At 31.4% G+C, this 19334-nt stretch overlaps 3 protein-coding genes and 1 long non-coding RNA gene across 13 annotated transcripts in view; 3 read left to right on the top strand and 1 right to left on the bottom strand.

The window, feature by feature from the left end:
- The window catches only part of LOC109542828, a 101660-nt gene extending 96708 nt beyond the window's left edge, over positions 1-4952 (top strand). For 7 of the 8 annotated variants that reach the window (XM_048668525.1, XM_048668524.1, XM_048668518.1 and 4 more), the window contains 5 exons: positions 439-692; positions 927-1025; positions 2641-2875; positions 2965-3205; positions 3487-4952. In XM_048668525.1, coding sequence (XP_048524482.1) covers positions 439-692; positions 927-1025; positions 2641-2875; positions 2965-3205; positions 3487-3669 — 1012 coding nt within the window. In that variant the 3' untranslated portion in view covers positions 3670-4952. The remainder of the gene's footprint in view (positions 1-438; positions 693-926; positions 1026-2640; positions 2876-2964; positions 3206-3486) is intronic. The other variant, XM_048668519.1, reaches the window with a different exon arrangement.
- Positions 4879-15664, bottom strand: LOC109542829 (serine/threonine-protein kinase GD17699). 2 transcript variants are annotated; one of them, XM_048668526.1, is made up of 13 exons: positions 15166-15664; positions 13257-13422; positions 10888-11106; positions 10574-10682; positions 10122-10275; positions 9826-9977; positions 9673-9764; positions 9489-9609; positions 9182-9327; positions 8971-9117; positions 8806-8914; positions 8563-8752; positions 4879-7281 (listed from the first exon to the last, which is right to left on the bottom strand). In XM_048668526.1, exons 1-12 carry the CDS (start codon positions 15327-15329, stop codon positions 8607-8609), a joined length of 1725 nt encoding a protein of 574 aa, XP_048524483.1. In that variant the 5' UTR covers positions 15330-15664; the 3' UTR covers positions 4879-7281; positions 8563-8606. The 2 variants fall into 2 exon arrangements, with proteins under 2 accessions (XP_048524483.1, XP_019767798.2); XM_019912239.2 differs by lacking the exon at positions 4879-7281 and adding an exon at positions 7308-8440.
- LOC125505198 lies at positions 8866-10387 on the top strand. Its single transcript, XR_007281992.1, has 2 exons — positions 8866-8945; positions 9955-10387. It is a non-coding gene; the product is annotated as an uncharacterized LOC125505198 (long non-coding RNA).
- Positions 15665-18020: 2356 nt separating the features above from the next.
- Positions 18021-19334, top strand: part of LOC109542896 (galactoside alpha-(1,2)-fucosyltransferase 2) — a 4135-nt gene continuing 2821 nt past the window's right edge. Inside the window, exons 1-2 of one of the 2 annotated variants that reach the window (XM_019912352.2) lie at positions 18055-18072; positions 18129-18831. In XM_019912352.2, coding sequence (XP_019767911.2) covers positions 18453-18831 — 379 coding nt within the window. In that variant the 5' untranslated portion in view covers positions 18055-18072; positions 18129-18452. Of the gene's footprint in view, positions 18832-19334 lie in introns of both variants that reach the window. The other variant, XM_019912350.2, reaches the window with a different exon arrangement.

Below are 19334 nucleotides of genomic sequence, written 5' to 3'. Positions count from 1 at the left end.
TTACCTTGACGTTTCGATAGCTATTTTCTGCTATCGTTATCAAAAGAACCTAAATGAACCTAAAAACGAGTATGTTAATAAATTGTGTAACAATACTAGGATAATACAATATATGAAAATTCGCTCTGATAATTCGTCTGTGCAAATTGAATTATTTAATTAATTATATTATTATTAATTTGAATTATTGAAATACCCAAAAAGAAGTTTGTAAAAAAATGAATCCGCCTCATCAATATAGAACTTATCTACAAAATGGTCTACTACTTGAACGAAATTATACTTTAATTTTTGAGTGCTGTTTTCAAGCGCTCCGAATAACTTTTGCATCCAAAAATCGTTTAAGGACGAAATTATTCCCTTATCAAAGTGAGGCAACTCACATCTTTCGAGAAATAATCTGGAAAAAAACGTTAAAAGCGATATTTTTTTCTGCAGACGATTGCGTGAAGTCTATGATAGCTACAACGGTCACATGCATATGTTCGATGTGATTGACGCCTACCGGCGCTTGACCAATCAATCTCTGGAAATTTCCAAACTTTACAACTACTTCAACTTGCAAAATGGCAGCAGCACACATAACGGAGTTGGAAATAGCACGTCTGAAGAAACTACGTTGAGTTTCGAGAAGTTTTGCACCATTATGGCCGAACTGAGTACTAATGGATGCGGAATGTGCAATATTGAAGGTAAGTGCTCCAGGCAATTAATAATAATTCTTAACGTGTAAAGAATTGGTATATGTATTATATATAATTAATCAATGCACAATTGTATAATATATGGCACATTTGAAATTGGAATATGCTTTTACAAAACAGTAGTAGGTCCCAGGCAGTAAATTTTCACATTCCCAATAGACAAAAGCGTGTTTCAATAACGCAACTAGTTTACAAAACTGTTACGTAGTTTTCTTCTTTTAGGAAGAGATTACATTAGGCCTTTATACTGGTCTTGTGCTCTTTTGAAGACCAAGTATATGGTTAGAAGTATGGTTCTTCAACCTTTAACCAGCGTTTTAGGTACTTTCAAAGCACTTTCAGCGTTACTGCCATTTTAGTTTACAATTTTTTCCATTCACTCTTGAGTTGTTCTCCTCTTATAAGTTCTCCGCTATGTCACGTTTATATTTTGCTTTTACAGCTTAATACATAGTGCTGATGCCAGTCGTGATTTATACAAAAAAGTTACTATTTATATTGTTTTTTATATCTCTTCCATTCTCTTTCATTTCTAATAATTGCCAATATAAAAAACCTAAAATATCTTGCACTTGGATAGAACTTAATATTCTTAAATATCCAAGCCGGCGATTTCATAGATCATCACATGAAGCCGGAAATGTTTCGGCTGCGCTTTTTGAAAAATTATCTTAGTAGGTATATTTTGGCCGATTTTTTCAAGCTTTGGTAGCTTATTAAGACAAGTGGTGTCTAACACAATTACGAAAATAATTGACAAAATAATGTACGATTGATAATTTCAATATTTTCCTAGAATAAGCAAACAATAGTAGAACTTTTTGTCTCTTGAAATTTTGTCGTTTTCTGTATGGTTTACAAGATAAAAATAAAAACTATGTCTTGCATGTTCATTTATCTAACAACGAGCTATTTTTCACAAAATGATCAAAGAAATCACCCCCTTTAATAGTGCCGTGTCTTTTACACAACACTTTGTATAACCCGTTTATAATTAATATATATCTCTGTTAACAAAGATTGTTCTAATTTTAATGTATCGACTACATTGATATTACGTATAAAACTTTTATAAACACTAACTTTTTTGTTACCTGCAAATTTTGCAATAAAAAAACTAGCATGAAAAATAACTTAAAAAATATGGTTTGAATTAATTAATATGTTTCAAACCACACTATAAATGTATTGTTCATTTGCCACTCACTGTATATGAAAACAAGATGTCCGAACTTTTAATTAGTTTTTTCAGAATCAGAAAGCTTAAAAAATTATAAAGTTAGCTGAGGAACAACTCTATCAATTAAATCTATCTCCTCGTATATGAAAAAGAAAAAGCATATGTTTATTGACCGGTTTTGTTACTAAAGATCTTTTTGTCCTGATTTCAGGTGTAGAACAATTGCATTTTTTATAATATGAAGGTTTTTCGAATGTTTAACTTGAAAAATGTSTATTATGCCTAAAGAAAATCTTATAATTTGARTAAATTTAATTGCATTRCCTTATACAATATAGATACATTTTTCTAGTCATAATTTCAATACTTTTAGRAGTCATTTATTTCCCAAAAACAACAAAGTTATACGCCTATCGCCAATGGAATAATACGCTTTCGAGGCYYGATCCAATTTGGATATTGTTGTGATCTCTGCGATATTCAAAAATGCGCTTTGTCATRCGTAACAAGGTGTTTAATTATTCTACAGCGTATGTTTGAATTACGCAATGAAAGTTGGACATCCTGTATTTTTTTAGTCACATTAGGAATAATATTGCCTTTTGTCGCATGGTATTTGTTATTCCGTTAAATTAATATCCTGCTAAGCAAAACACTTTTATTTTATTTTCTTGTAAAAGTTATCCGGGTAAATCTACGTCTTTACAATCCATCGGATTTAAGTTCCTGAATTCTACAGTAAAAAACATGTTTCAGCATGGGCATCACAAACTTTTACCAGAAATCAACAGACGCAATGCGGACCAACCCAGAACCATTCCACTTGTGCAAACAATCCATCACAGGAACCATCATCACTTGCCTTCGTTCAAGAGCATCGATATGATGTGTATTTAGGCGGCAGTCTGTCTACAGGCACAAAGTGGCGAGAATCCATTGCCATACCTTTGTTAAAGGCAAATAATCTTCAATATTATAATCCAGCTATTAGGTAGGTAATGGTCTCCTCAATTTCTCAAAGATAATTGAACGAATATAACTTATAAATCGCTAAAGAACCACTTCTGTGTTGTCCTACAGGGAATCAGAACATCCAACATCAAATAGTTACAACGAACAGGAATCGGGAGTATTGCAAACCAACGTCTCAGAATGGAAAGATGAAATTAGTGCGTGTGAAGTAGCCTTATTCGTCATCACAAATGATACCCGGTCATTAACCAGCATGATCCTAGCGGCGCATTATATCGGCATAGGAAAGAATGTTATTTTAAGCATGGAACAGCTGAATAGCGAACACTGCGTGGTGGCCAATGAAACTGTGAGTACTGTAGTACAAATTATTTTTTAAAGAAAAAGATCTGAATGTGGTTTTTTTATTCTCATGTTCAAAATTGTAGAAACTTTGTCGATTTGTTTTTTCTTTTTTAATATAATAAGTGGGAATCTGGTTTACTTTCATTAAGATCAAGTAAATGTTTACAAGCCCCTTCCTAAATAGTTAGCATATCTACAGATTTTTTGGGAGTTTACTGAACATAATACATTGTTTATATTGAGGAAACAATTCTTATCTTAAAGACGACTATGTATTATTTCTAGCTCACTAAAATCGCAATCAAAGACTACAACCGTGCGCGTACATATTTGAGAGATTTAGCAGAACGTAGAGATGTTCCTGTTTTCGACAATGTAGAAGAGGCAGTAACTTGTGTAGTTTTAAAGCTTTCCTCCAAGTCAACAGCGAAAGAGAACAGCAGCGTTCAAAGTGAATCGACCAGATAGTATGGGTCGAAAGAGTAGTGTTTTAAAGTGATAAAATATCTCCATTTTCTATACGTTGACTCTAAATTATTCTTAATAACTTTAGGCTGATTTGTAAAATATTTCGTGAATCCCACACCAAAGCTGGACTTGAAATCGTTTCTATATTACTAGAAACGGTACAAAACAAGGTTTACATTTTTTTAAAAGGTATATGGATAATTTTCTATCTATATTCTTCAATTATATACGACTTTTAAGAACGCGGTTCTACGTTTGTTCTCAAAGCTCACCAATAGGCAGCAGAGAAACGCTCTCTTATTTATATTGAATTTTAAAGGGCAGTTAAACCAATACGCTTTTACGTGATTTCAACACCATATTTGGGCAGCTTACTGTTCTAAGCCGTATATAAATGATCGGATTTTTGTCTAAACGTATGTAGCGTATATACAATGTTTTTGTTCCTTAGTTTTCATAGCAGTTTGTTTCTTATTGGAATTATTTTGCGGTTATTTGCGAGGATTATTTGAATATATGGCATATTGAGCATATTTATTAAACAATATTCTAATAGCGGTCGTGCTTTTTGGTTGACTTTTGCGGATTTTATCGTTTAACAACAGTAAGTTTTAACAATTTAATTATAGAAAGATTATTTACTCGTTTGCGAACATTTTTTCTATTTGATGATACATTTTATTAATATGTTGGCAAAAGGCATGACTCGGTAGTACTAATTTAAATTAATTCATGTGGGTGTTATTATTGTAATATTTAGTTTTTGTTCGAATTTTGTCCATTAACTAATTAAATATTACATGTTTAACAAATACACTGGCTCAACGCCCTGGCAACTCCATTACAAGTTAGTCTAGATATATTTACTAATATATATTTGTAAATAATTAATTTTTATTGTTTTGTACCATAATTATTTAAAAGTTATTAGTCTTTCATATTTACTATATTTCGTTTATTTAAAAATAATTTTTTATATACAACAGTTTTGTTTATAGTTATGTTGGTCCTTTTTACTTGTACCTATGTAATTTTTTATACATCCAGATGTCATGGGAATAAGTTTAGTCAAATATTCTATGCAGTGTCGTTTGTTTGCATCACTTCAATAACAATTGAAATTCGTAACGATGTTAAGAAATTAAATTTATAGAATATTTGATAGCAGATGGAATTCACTTCTTCAAACAATTAGTACTGTTATTGGTATTTTTGACTAAACCGCCAATATGTTTAGTCTGAATCGAAGGCAGCCATAGAAAATATAGTTCCTGTAATAATAAGGTTTGTTACTTAAAAAAATGTAGTTTATTTGTTGTGCTTTCTTCGAGATGGTAATATGTATGGCGTAATACCACCTTTATAAATATGCAAATAAATTAAATCTGTAAAAGAATATTTTATAATGTTTACCTGCAACATATTCTTTAAGATGAAATGCTGCTTGTTGAACATAAATAACATTGTCTTTCACAATATTTACAATTTTTGTTGCAAAATATTTGAGCCGGTCTTCAAATAGATTCTACAAATTCTCACGAACATTGCATATCTATGGGTTTCGTATTATCGTACTTACAAATATAATTTCGGTATAAAATATCTTTAAACTAAGCCATCTGCTTTGAGATGCCTTTCAACGATTGAAATTAAAAGAAAAACTGTTGTGCAATAATTCGAAGTGTGAATTACGATTTGATAATTTTGGGAAATTGCACGTGGATAACAATTATACATAAATAAATGCGTACTTCAATGTAATGATATTACTATATAACATCACAAAAAATTGTCACATTTAGTAATAGTAGATTATTGTCTGCGTATAGAATTAATATAAATAAAAACTGTTTTTATTACATAAAAGTTAGAAATGTATGATAGATTTATTGGTGGATTTAAAAGATTTAAATGGTGGTTAGTCTCGTCAGCAAGCTTGCATAAAAGTTTAACAAAATTTTGTTAGAACAGGTACAGTGTTCATACGCTACCACATACTTTAAGATCTTTGAATCGGTTGAAGACCAAATCAACAAGAAACTGTAAAATAATGTAACTGGTTAAACCTTTTAATAGAGCTGATTTTTCACAACTTGTTCAAGTAGTTTTTAACTGGTTCAAAATGTCTACTGTTTGAATGAAATTATCTTACAATGTGTTGAGACAGATCAGACAAAAAACCATTCCCATGGATAATAATCAGTTCATTTCCCCCATTGCGTTTTACATAAACAAAAACTTTATCATACATTTCGGTTTAGTTGATAAGTGATGTGTTTTCTATAAATTTGGGTGGGTGTATTATGTCCTTTTGTTTGATCAAAATTAATTATTCATTAACGTTATAAGAGTCGTAAAAGTAAACATTTGCTCGATATTATTAGCAGGTGGATATAATTTTGCTAGTTCGTTTTGTGGCGACTTTTTTACATGTTACATCAATAATTATTATATTTTGTCAAACAATGATTACGTTCATTTACTACATACATTATTGTTTGCTCTACTATTTATATTCAATTCAAACAATTATTATATTGTACCATTTCAAATACGATTAATAACAATGTAAGTTTGTTTTATTAAAAGTGACTAAAGCCGTTTTAATCAACTGATTCTCTCACTGTTCTTAACTCTGCTCATATTGTATCTCACCTGCTCAGTATCGTCGCGTCGTGAAATTTTACTAACATTATTAAATCACGTCAGGCATATACATGGAAAAAGTCTTTGTAGCTCTAGTATTAAGAAGCTATATGTATGTAAACTAGCTTCAATAGCAATGCTCTGATCAAAATTACTAATAAACCAATGTGGGCTTATTTAGTCATTACTATGAAGAACGTTGTTTTGTTCAGAGAATAATTGCAAAAATGGTATGATCAGAATGAAAAGGTTGCCAACTGCCATTACTGGGTTTGGAGCGTTTGTAAAAGGATAGTATCAATAGAATGGGCTTGAAAAGAAAATGTACCTGAATCAATATTTCGAGTTTGGATAGCTGATATATAATATTATATAGTCATATGGCTGATGGTAAGCAAATTTTAGAACTATAGTGAGTGATGTAATTTTTATTTGATGATATATTTGTAAAATTTGCTTGATTATCCCCATATTTGCAAACCCTAGTTCTATTAATAAACAATGATAAACCAATTGCTTAAGCAAATATTTAACTGAATCTCTTTATATTATTATGTGCTAATGTACACTAAATCCGTCAGAAAAAACATCTAGGTAATTTAGATAAGTATTTTTAAAATAATTTTTTACATTTGTCTAAATATATTCTTGGCTCGAGGAAGCAAATAATATTAATTCTAACGTTTAATATTACTATTGGTAATGAAACAAGGAACATAATAAAAATTAATAATATGAAATTATACCACACAATCATTTGTGAGACAGTCTAAATTTTACTGTATATTTTTAGCACTTACATTATTATGATCGTATTTATTTCTTTTTTTAATGTACAATAAAAAATACTAAAAAAGACACAGTTTTATTATCACTACCACTACCAACATAGTACTCACCATCACATCACAATCAGCAGTCCTGGCAGCTGTTCAAGGAGTATCAAACGAGTCCTGAACTCATAATCTGATGAAAGGAATGAAACGCTCGGAAAATATTTACATTCTATTAAAACAATATAAAAAAAATATGCCTAAGGAACAATTACAAATGTTGTACAAAAATTTGCATCCATCCCTGTTTAATAAATACACATTACACGATACATTCGTAAACAGCCATCAATCAAAACTCATTTTATAGTACAGAAATATTCCTTTAGTTTTTAGTTTCACGGTCAGTTCATTCTCATTAACAAACATCTTCATAATTTGATTAAACAGGCTCATTTATGCACTAATGAATACAAAGGTGTTTCGATAATTTTGATTAAGCGCGAGAATATTGATTTGATTAAATTAATGATACACAGGGATCAGGCAATATAGTAACAAAACGAGTAGGATAAGTAATAAATTAGATATTAAAGTGATATTGTAAACAGTAAAAATAATTGTTCGAGTCGCCTTACTTTGATGAACGGTTATAATACTATGTTCAAGCAACCAAAATATTTGTCATGTTAAATTAATAAGTGCCTTTAAATAACGGAACTCGATATTCTTCTTTAGTTCTCCGAAACAATCCAGTATAAAATATCTTGAATATCTTGAAACGGTAAATTCTGTGGCGAGAATTTATTCTCGCCACACCAAAGTTAAATACAGAACGTCTTTTTGAACAGTAAGAAATTAGACAGAAATGAAACCCTGGATTTAGTTAGTATGCGGATAAATGCAACGCTTATGAGAAAGGTACAATAAATCTGCTAAAAAATATCCGAAAATAAAATCGAACTTAACGTGTAGCAAATACCTTCTATCGAATTATTAGGCATCAAAGCACGTACTTGTCAATAAAGCATACAACTAGTATTAAAATATTGTTGAAAATCGTATCAACAATTAGCTGAGTGATTTATTAGCGCATAAAATACAAGTCACTGTGCTAATTTGAACAGCCTAGTGAATAAAAGAAGCAGTTAGTACTGCTCATAACAGTATCAAAACAAGCCGAGTTCAATTGCTACAATTATACTCGCTCTCAATCCTAGTCTTGTAAAACCTACAAAACGCGTAGCCCTATAAGTTACTTAAGCTGCTGGGCGGATTTTTTCTTTGAATAACTCAATTACCGGAAATGTTTACATTTACCTCGTTAAATTACCGTTAGTGTCCTATCAATGCTGAAACAAATTCAACATTTAAATTCGATTGCTAAATGAGTTTTCATAACACATGATCGAAATTGTAAAAAATATCCGCATAGTTTGTTTTGCGGGCACACAAGTGCAGCTTCTTCACTTACCTTTAAAAAGACAAGTTCTATCGCCAGTCTAAAGGTCAAGCCTTCTAATTTGCCAATTTCAGCCAGGGATGGTCCAAAACGTCTTCCGCAGAAAAGCGGAGTTCAGGCAACAATTGAAGCATGTTGTAAATTAATTCCTTGGCCTGCATGGAGACATCTTGCCAAAACTCGTCCGGAAAATCATATTGTCCTGAAAATGCAGATATGAAGTCAAATAGTAATCATTTGGCATTATGGTTTTACCTGATAGAATGCAATCGAACAGTTTTTCCTGATCGTTGTCTTGACTGGCAAAAGGAGGATAACCACAAAGTAATATGTATAAAATAACGCCAGCTGCCCATACGTCAATCTGAAAAGGAAATGTGAATGTTGAATGATTGGTAAGAATCTATGATAACATCTTACTTTAAGACCATATCCACTTTCAGCTAATATTTCTGGAGCTACATAAGTAGGCGTTCCACAGACAGTGTAAAGTGGACCAGTTACTTCGCAGGCTAAGCCAAAATCACCCAATTTCAGACATTTTACTTTACCATTATCCATTTCCACCTAAAACCCATACATCCAGTTTTATTTAAATCAATTCTTAATCGGATAGATGGTTTTAAATTACCAGTAAATTTTCAGGTTTTATATCTCTATGTACAATGTTCAAGTTATGTAAATAAGCTAGACCAGAAGTAAGATGTTTAATCATTAATGCAGCTTGCTCTTCTGAGAATTTCTGAGCCACTGTTATCACATCGAATAAATCTCCACCTAAAAATCACAAAATATATATTTAAACTAATTGAAAAAAAACCCTCTAAGCAACTATTTAAAGAGCAAATTGCAATTTTTTAAGTTAAATTTCAACGAATAGAAGTCAACAACAAAAGAACTAAACAGGGTACTTTTCGCGCGAAAGCAACGAAACTTACCTGCAACATATTCACAGACTAGATATAACATAGGTTTGGTGTCATGATCTTCAACCAATGAGATAATATTGGAATGACTGATCATTCTTAATATTTTTACTTCGTTTTCAATCATGTCTTCCTAAAAAAATCATTCGAGAAACGTACGAAAAATTGCATTATGCTCGGACTGGTTGAAACCCACCTTTCCTTTGCACTTAGCTTTATCAATAATCTTTAACGCATATTCGTGCTCAGAAATAACATGCCTACACAGCCGAACAACTGCAAAGTTTCCTGCAATTTTAAAAACATCGATATGTGAATGGCCTAAAATATTCTTATATCTTAATCTTACCATCCCCAATCATTCTTCCTATTGTATATTTTCCCTTCATGCCGGGGGGTAAACTTATGTTTTCATCTAAACTTAATTTTCTCAATAAGCTCTCTTCAGATTCATAGGTTCTATTTTTCTCTTTTTTAGGCATTTTAGGTTTAGGACCGGTACTGAAACAACATCAAACTACATTAAACCATATACTTAGAAAAATATTAAAATAACCAATTCAGCAATTCATTGAAATTACGTTAAAACTATTAAATGTTGGTGAATTCCAATAACAATCAGCAATACGTCTAGGAAATACAAACCCATTTCGAAGACAGGGAGTCTTTTTATATTGCTGAATCGACTTGCTTTCTTCGAAGTCCAATTCAAAATCATCTAGACTATGCCGTTCATTCCCATAGATAAAGAAAACATCCTCTGATTCGAAGAAATGTGGAAGTACTGTCACTGGTTGACCTAATAATGCAAACAGAAGCCTTAGAAATGTTACGAAGCTTATCGTACGTAGGTATAAGCAAACCTTAAAATGAATTTATTTAAAACATTAATAAAAACAAGATTATTCAAATATTTGATGTGTTATGACGAATCGTTACGCACTATGAATCTTAGATGAATGTGATATGACGAACTTATAACAACAACACTTTCTGAGATTAAAATTCAACGATTTTCAATTGTGAAATACTTTTATGGCCCTTTGTCTTTAATATCGTATAATGGTTTCTACATTAAAAAATGTCAATTTTCTTACCTGATAAAGTATAAACTTTTCTAACCGCCAACTGCGCTAATTCTGAAAATGCACTTAACACAGATTCCATACTTGAAGAATTCCGTTTATTCAGAAGAAGTCGTAAAATCTTTAAAAAATAATATCAATCTAATTACTATTATACACAGTAAAATTAGCATTTTTTTATATTTCTGTTACACCAAGTAAAGTAACTTTGAGTGAAAATAGTAACAATTTAAAGTAATTTAAAATTATAGCTGAACACACAAAATTATGACTTCATGGAAAACTAACTAGTAAACTAGTTAATAACAAATCATCAATTTCCATACCTTTCTAGGTTTAATTCCATGTCTAATGATAGTTACAATTCTTGGCCGAACACAGTCTGGCGGTAGAATTCTGGGCATACTGGAGATCGAACTATTGTTTCGATTGACTTTTCTGCTTTTTAAAGTATCCGTTTTCGAATACTCCACTTTTTTGAAGGGCTCGCCTTTCCCACTAACCACATATTCTTTGCCATCTTCCAATTCTTCTATATTTACAACCTAAGTAACATTATTTGGGTAAAACACGTATTTATTACGATAACTTTTCATATAATGAAATGAAAAATAAAAGACAGATCACGTTTGTACTTAATTTTAAAACGATCAAAGTAGGGGTTCAAACCATCAACAAAACAAATTTTTCTCTAAATTAATTATATATTATATATTAAAATACAAATTAAAGGCCTTTTACGGCAAAACTTGTTGAATGCGGCTAAAACCATGCTTACATAGTGTGATATACGATATAAAAAAATTACTTTCACATTAAAGGAGCGGAAATAAATACACGACACGAACAATGGTGAACACATGAAAATGCGTATTTTTGTAACAGCCAGCATGCACCGAACACATTTGCAGGCATTTTTAAATTATTAAATTGTGAATAATTAAGGGTATTTATAAGTCGCTTCCTAAAATGAATTTCCTTGATTCATTTAGTGAAAACATCAATATTTTAATTGCATTCTACAATGTATGTAGAATTTTAAAAGAAATGTTTGTTTAAAACAAATTTTCCATAAAAGTATTTCACTCTATAACTTAATGATTTAAAGCAAATTATAACAAAGAAACGCTTGTATTAAAAAAGTTAAAAAATTGCATTTTTAATTGACTGAAAACCCAAATCAAGTGCCTATTTATGTGTACGAGGAAAATTTAATAAATTTTAGCCGAATATCTGGATTACCATTAGGGTTCGCGGGCCCAAATCAAAGCTTTCCATAAATTTAGACAACACTAGGCGACTAAAAACTAAAAATGTTATATATTCTATAAAAACAGCAAAATTCTCTATTTGAATCTATTCAAACTTTTGCACCTTGAATTTTAAAAACTTTTTTCTTATTTTTGAACGTAAGACACGGTCCTAAAATTAATGTACTTTTGAATCAGCCTAATATACTTCTTAATATTCAACTTTTATACATTTCTTAATTATTATAAACCATCCAATTATTTAAAACTCAAAACTGTTTTCCACAGGAATCACATTGTAATACTTTAATTGCACAAATTGAAGAACATTCGTGCTACCGCTTAAAATTATAGCAGTGAAGCGTCAACAAGTCGTCCCCGTATAACAGTAATCACAGCATTTTGTACAAAAAATTGAGACCAATTTGCCACATTTTCTCAGGCCGAACTAATAAGATTCAAACAGTATTGTTTTTTCAATAGCAGTCAGATTTAAATATTCGGATGGCAGTATTTATAACTCCACAGAATAGTTGACTATAAACCGTTTATTTTGAGCAGCGTGTTTTGTTATGTATTTATTTACAAGGCGAAATTGGGTTGGTATTTATTTACTTTCTTTTTGATCAATCGTTTCTACGCTTAGAAGTGCAAACAAATACACACAACTATTTTAGGAGGATTCCTCATTACAATACATGACTTAATGAAAGCTGTGATTACCATCGCTTTAAGATCTCGATATGTAGTGATGCACGAAAAATAATCGGATTTTACCTAGGAACAATTAACTGTTATCTAGAAAGTTGTTAGTGACTTACTTACTGCACTAGATTTTATAAATGAAGATAATAATAAACCGGCGAAATATGCAGATAATGGTGGTTTTACTTTTTCATTCGAAGTAAGAAAAAAATATTAGTCGCAAACTCTCAGGCAAGTTATTGGCTTTGTGCCATCAGTAGCAACATATACTTAGATATTTATGGTAAATTACATGTAATAATACTACTAAAAGTCGCGTCGGTAAATCATATTCCGATGAGATTTAATGGGAAATACATACATACAAAGTCAAGTGCATAAACATTTAAAATACGGGATTAAATACCGATACGCTCCAGGTCGGCTGAATTAATTTGGTCGAAATTAAACAAACACTGTTTTCAAATTAGTAATAATGAGTAATTACTTTAAAACTTGATAACAAGTAAAAATTCACTTGATTTAAAAAAATTTAGTTAAAAATGTTCGTACATACAAGCGGCGATATTGTGTTTACAAACAACAGTAAATCTAACAATTTCCGGTTATAACATGCCACTCGTGGAGGAAAATAAACAAAAAGTTAAGTACTAAATAATGAGAAATTAACGATGTGTGTTTAAAACATTTACGAGTTGTTGTTTACCGTTTAAATCTTCAGATAATTAAAATACTCTTACTTTTTTTCCATCCATCGAATATACATGTCGGACTCCGTTGGGAAGGGTAACATTTCTTCCAATTAAATTAGTAAGTTCACTGGTTAGGCTGTCAAATGATCTGTATCTTTCTGGGGCCACAGGTATAACAACTCCATTGAAAAACTTATTTCCATTGTGAAAAAATCTGTCAAATTAAAACACATTTATGAACAAGTGCTATTATTTAACAACGTTGAGGTTTCCTTATTATTATTCACAAACCGTTTGTACTAACGTGTACTAAGAATTTGCTGGAATTCGTGTAATGTTCGATGTTATTCCGACCGTGCATTTAAATAATTTGTTTTATATTTCACTCAGTATTAGCATTATCTATTTGCTTCGGCTTTTCTGAGCTTAAGTTGGATCGAATATTAAATTACTATTTATTACTTCAACTTTTGTTTGTCTGTCGATTGTTTAGCATTTTAATAAATATGGATGGCTATTTCTTATAATGCACATATTGATACGAAGAGACGCTAAGAAAACACTGATATCAATTTTATTATAGCAATAAATATATATTTCTTGTTATTCAAGAATATTTTTGATACAATTGATATCTGTTGTCTCCCCAGATACTTATTACCCCAGATAGGTATTTTAACTTCTTAATTAATTAAGTATGAACTACTACAGCAGCTACAGACTTATAAATAAATAATTTTTTTTATGAGAAACGCTACTTATTACATGTCTGTTGCTCGGAAATGCAAATTATTAATATTTGGTCAGTATTTGGGAATGTTTGGAGAAACCGCTACATTCAATTTTCGATTTTTTAAATCTGCTATTATAATGTCAATTGACAATAATATCTTGCAAATAAATTTTGTGTTGTTTCGGACAGTAGACAGATAAAATTAGGTATAACAGCAGAGTAGATTTGTATGTGTATATGCAAACAAGAGATAATGTAAAAATAAATATAGCTTTTTCAGAACAGCTGTTTTTTAGAAAATCAGCAATAGTTTAAAAAAAAGTGTTTTGGTGAACATCAGATACGGTAAACATGAATATGTGTATTCAGAATCCAGTATCATACAATTTCCGTTAAGAAGGTTTTAGATAAAATCAGCTCTGTTCTGGCGAACATCAGATAATGAAGGATGAAGATGGGCAGGCATTCAGTACAGCAGTTGAAAAAGTTTATTTTTTTATAAAAATTCGGTTCTTTCAAGTTCATTCATCACAGATTGTAAAGATGAAGAAGGAACATCAAAGTAATAACTAAGTAATTACTTATTACTTGCAATTGCACAGTAATTAAGTATGTGTTTGAAAAAGATAAGCTTGGCACTCAATATTCCACTATAAAACTGTAGTGTAGTTTCAATGACGAAGATAATAGTTTCTAAAAAATAATATCGGTTGATCCGCAAATCCGATAATATAAAGACGAAATAAGGGTTATAAACCCGAAAAGTGCTAACAATTCTTGTAACTGGCAACACATAGTAATCATTGCCATGTATTGCTCTATATGAAACAAACAAATAAAAGTGGATTGTTTTAAAAACTCCATGCACTTCTGACTAATAGGTATATCAAACATCCAAACAACTGCAATTACAACAGCTGTGTGGCAATTGAGATGAATTCTAAGTAAACATTTGAGGCACTTAGATTAATTCTACTGATCAAGATAAGTAAAGCAGCTTCAGAGGCTATGATGCAAACGTCTAGGCCGTGGCTGGCTGATAAACCCACTGAAGGGCTATCTCAGTGCCAAGTCCTAACATATTTCATTACGTGTTCTGTTTGATAAACACATACAACGAATGCACTTTGAATATAAACAAAAGGTGCGTCAACTGAAGTAATAGTATCACATTAGCTATAAAGACAGTTTAATGACTAAGACCCGAATTGAGTGAGTACAAACCTGACTCGTTTAGCTTTGGCAGTCCGGGAAGTAGATGAAGGCCTAAGTTTGGGCTTTAAAGAGTCCTCCAGTCCATTTTCAAAGGACTTCTCTGAATCAGACCGGAGAGAATTAAAACTGGCCGGAGAAATGCTTCTGGAACTTATTAAATTGTTCTTAGACATGGCTCTGAGCAGACTGGAGGCGTCAATGATGATAACTGCTCATAACTGGGTAAACTTTTAACAACATGGGGATAGAGTTCGTTTTCCTGGGCGAAAGGTACCGCCTAGCACAGCTGTCACTGAAACGAAGGACAAAAAGGCACTAACACCGTGTCGTATTGTACAGTCTCGAGTTTACACTACAATACACAACAAAGAAAAAACGACATTGCTAAACCGCACAAAAAAACGTGAAATTGTTTGACTGTAACTGTTTATTTCATGAAAATGTTAATAACCTCCTTTTTGAAAAGTGGGAGGATGGTGGGAGTAACTATTTGTTATGTCAACCGGTCAACTTTCAGAAACAAACATGACAACTTACTGATTATAGGCAACTCTGCGTGCACCTTAATATAGAAAAAGGGAGCGCTTGTATATGTTACATGAATTTTAATTTTTAACGGTTGATCTCGGTTTTAAATTGCAGACTAAAGATCAAGGTTGGAGAAAAAACATTTTTGCAGATGTGTACTATGTAACATTGCTCTTATATGGCACCATTAATAAATCAATATAAAGGGTGTCCCGCCTAAAGCTAAAAATCCGCATCTTTCAAACTTAGAGATTTTGAAAAATCGCCTGAATTTGTCCTTTAAGGGTGGGATGACCATTTGGTCGCCAATGAGGGAAGAAACTGTGCTCTTTAAAATGCCGCCACAATACACCCTCTACTCGCCCCACTTTCGGCGTTACCGTAATTTGAAAATTCGCATGTAAAAGACGGGAAAACTGACACCAAAGATTTGAAAAAATTTCTAAATACGCCCTCTAAGGGTAGGAACACCATTTTGTAGCCAATCAGAGAAGAGGCTGTGCTCTTTAAAATGCCACCAGAAGAAACTCTGTAAAAGCCGATTTTTTCGATGTAAACGGCGGGAAAAGAGACACCAAAGATTTCAAAATCGCCTAAATTCACCCTTTAGGGATGGAAAAAAACATGCTCTAGCTGATCAGACAAGAGACTCTGCTTCTTAAAATGCCGCTAATTTATTTTTTAGAAAACACTTGACTAAAGATATATACTGAAAGTTTCACAAAAATCGTCAAAAATCCTAATATGTTGCAGCTTGGTAAATGTGGGTGTCAATATTAGTCTCATAACGGATGTTTTACTCATCTAGGCTATCTTCTTTAAAAATGCGCATCTTACAAACTAGCAGCATATTCTTCGAAATATTCTCTTCCTTTAAAAGTCACTTGACTACAACCCACATTGCAAAATGATATTCCGAGTTATTATTATTATTATGTAGCAATTTAAAATTCCGCTTTCTTTGACTCGAAAGATGCTGAACGTTTCGTCCGCACTCCTAATTTTCCGAAAATCACCTTGGTAAATATCGGTTTAACAATTAATACATATTCGTCTGATAGTGAATCATTTTACTCGCCTAACGCTCCCTTTTTTAAAAATGCGCATCTTCCAAACTAAATTAAGCAGCAATTCGAAAATTTCGCCATTTTTCGAGTCTAACAAAGCTCAGTTTCATTAAAATTGTTCAAAATCCTGATTTTTTCTAGTTGGTAAATGTGGATCTCAAAATTAATAAATATTCGCCTCATACTGGATGTTTTTTCACCATCTTTAGAAAACATGTATGATTCTAAAGATGCTCAAATTTTCCACAAAAAGTTTCAAAACGATCTCTTAAATCCTAATTTTTTCCAGCCTTTCAAATATAGGTATCAAAGTCAGTAAATATCGGGCTCGATTATAATATTTGTTTTTATTAAACTCTTTTAAAAACTCACATTATCCGAACCGATCCAAATAGCAATTTCAAATTTTAACTTTCTGTAGAAGATGCTGTGAAGATTTTATTTCATATTAATTAATTACTTTGGAAAAATGGCGAAATCGATTCACAGTAGACACCGGTATTAATTGTTATTTTTGATATTCAGTCAAAAATCACATATGTTTGTATTTGTATTTGAGATTGTATAGGGCTTTAGCGAAAACTTAAATAAAATATCCAACAAAGAAATAATAAGTTTGAATTCTAATATGTTTTAGCACCTTTTGTAGCAGATATATTTTCGCAGACGTTCCGCTTTGCAATTGATAGAACCGCCGTATATCTAGATTTATACTAGTAGGTACCATAGTCAACCGATAGTTCTCAGATACACAAGTACTTGTACTGATTAGGTAATATAATGAGTTTAAGACAACTATGTACATATAATCTAATAATAATTCCGTGCTGATGTGTTTTACAATTTGCGCAACAAATTTTATACCTATATGAAGTAGGCTTACTTAAAGTATATTATGGGATAATTAACACAATATGGATACAAGCATGAACCAGAAATGTTGGCAGTTTTTATATAATATAAAAATAATGTTTCAAATTGAATTAAAATATAAAAAATCTGTAAAAAATTAAACATTAATACAAATAGTAGTGTTTTCATGTCAAAAAAATCAACATAATGAAGAAACCGACCAACCAATGAAATAATTTATTATTATATAGGCGTTATTTTAAAAGGAAAAAACGTGGTCTTGGCACGCAAAGTGTATTGATTTAATTATATTCAATTAAAATTAGCTGCATTCATTAAAATGTGTGCCCAGTGCGTATGGTATCACTTATCTGATTGTTTGCGATAAAATTGAATGTTCTGCGAATCGGAATCAGCAACATCAGTGTGAATTTCCGAGATTTAGGGGCAATATCACGCTCGTTTATATGTATGTGCTAGATACTTACAATTAATAAAATTAAATTTATACAATGATAATTAAAGGTGAAGTGGCTTGTGGCGCTGTGGAGACTGATATCAACCCGATTGCAATCCGACTCATCAATTATAGTTTATCTGGTTCTGATTAAAGTTTTAACTTTCCGGAGTGAAAAGGAGACGCTTAATACAAATTACTTCATGATTGAAGGATATGACTTCATGATTAGTAGTGTTTCAGTTCATTTTCCGCAAGCAGTTTGAAACGTCTTCGGAAAAACCAGCAGAGAAATGATTTTAAGGTGTTCCTTCATTTTAAGGAAATAAACAGTTTAACCAGATATCAGTGAAAATTACGGTCGTTTTCCTACAATACGAGTCCTAAAAATCATGTCTCTGAGAACGGTAGTTTGCTTAAATATAATAACTTTAATCTGCTTCCTGTCCACTTTGCTATATATTTTATTTCCAAATGTGTTTACGCCCACTCTAGATGCGACATTAACTGGAGTTAATAAAAATGTCGTTCAAACAAGGGAAAATATTGCGAGAACTGTTTCTACAACTGCAAGTAAACCCCCGTTGAGCCGAAAAATGAAAGCTGATAATAGCACTAAAAATCAGATAAACAAACACTACACTTTTAGAGATTTTCAAAAATCTGTTTGCGTTAAGCGATTTAAGCCTGCTGAAAATTCAGTTTACCATGAGGAAAAGAAGCCCTGTCCTACAAAGGGCATTGTTACAATTGTACCCGTTGGACGCACCGGTAAGTCAATATTTTCTGCTCATATAAGTTTTAAACAATTTGAGACCGAAAATTTAGTAATAGTACAAATAATACAAGCTGTATTCATAAGCGGACGCTAATGTTGATTGTTATAGGTAGATAAACATTAATTTTGATATCGTGACTTCAAACAAAATTCAAGCTATGCTCACAATCGAATACAATTATTTTATATTAAAATTGTAACCGTTCAGTGAAAACTGTTTACTGCGGATAACCCGACTAGCATATTGAAAAACTTAGCGAAAAGCATTTAAAATTTATCCCTATTAAAAATACAAGAACTGTTTAATTTAGAAAAAAATGAATAAATGACTCAAATTATCTTGAAGGTACTTCATCAACACTAATTTTACGTTCAAATTGTAAAATTTAATTTAACGGTGGAAAAACCAATTCGTTAACGTATAATATCTGACTTTAAATTTACAAATTGGAAAATAACATTTAAAAAATATTTCGTTTTGCTTTGAAATATTTAC

This window comes from Dendroctonus ponderosae, unplaced genomic scaffold (genome assembly GCF_020466585.1).
Source record: "Dendroctonus ponderosae isolate FM_Combo_2020 unplaced genomic scaffold, Dpon_F_20191213v2 Dpon_F_20191213_7, whole genome shotgun sequence".
In the NCBI taxonomy this organism is placed as follows: domain Eukaryota; kingdom Metazoa; phylum Arthropoda; class Insecta; order Coleoptera; family Curculionidae; genus Dendroctonus; species Dendroctonus ponderosae.
Note: the sequence above shows the minus strand (reverse complement) of the source record. Positions and strands in the feature narration are given on the sequence as shown.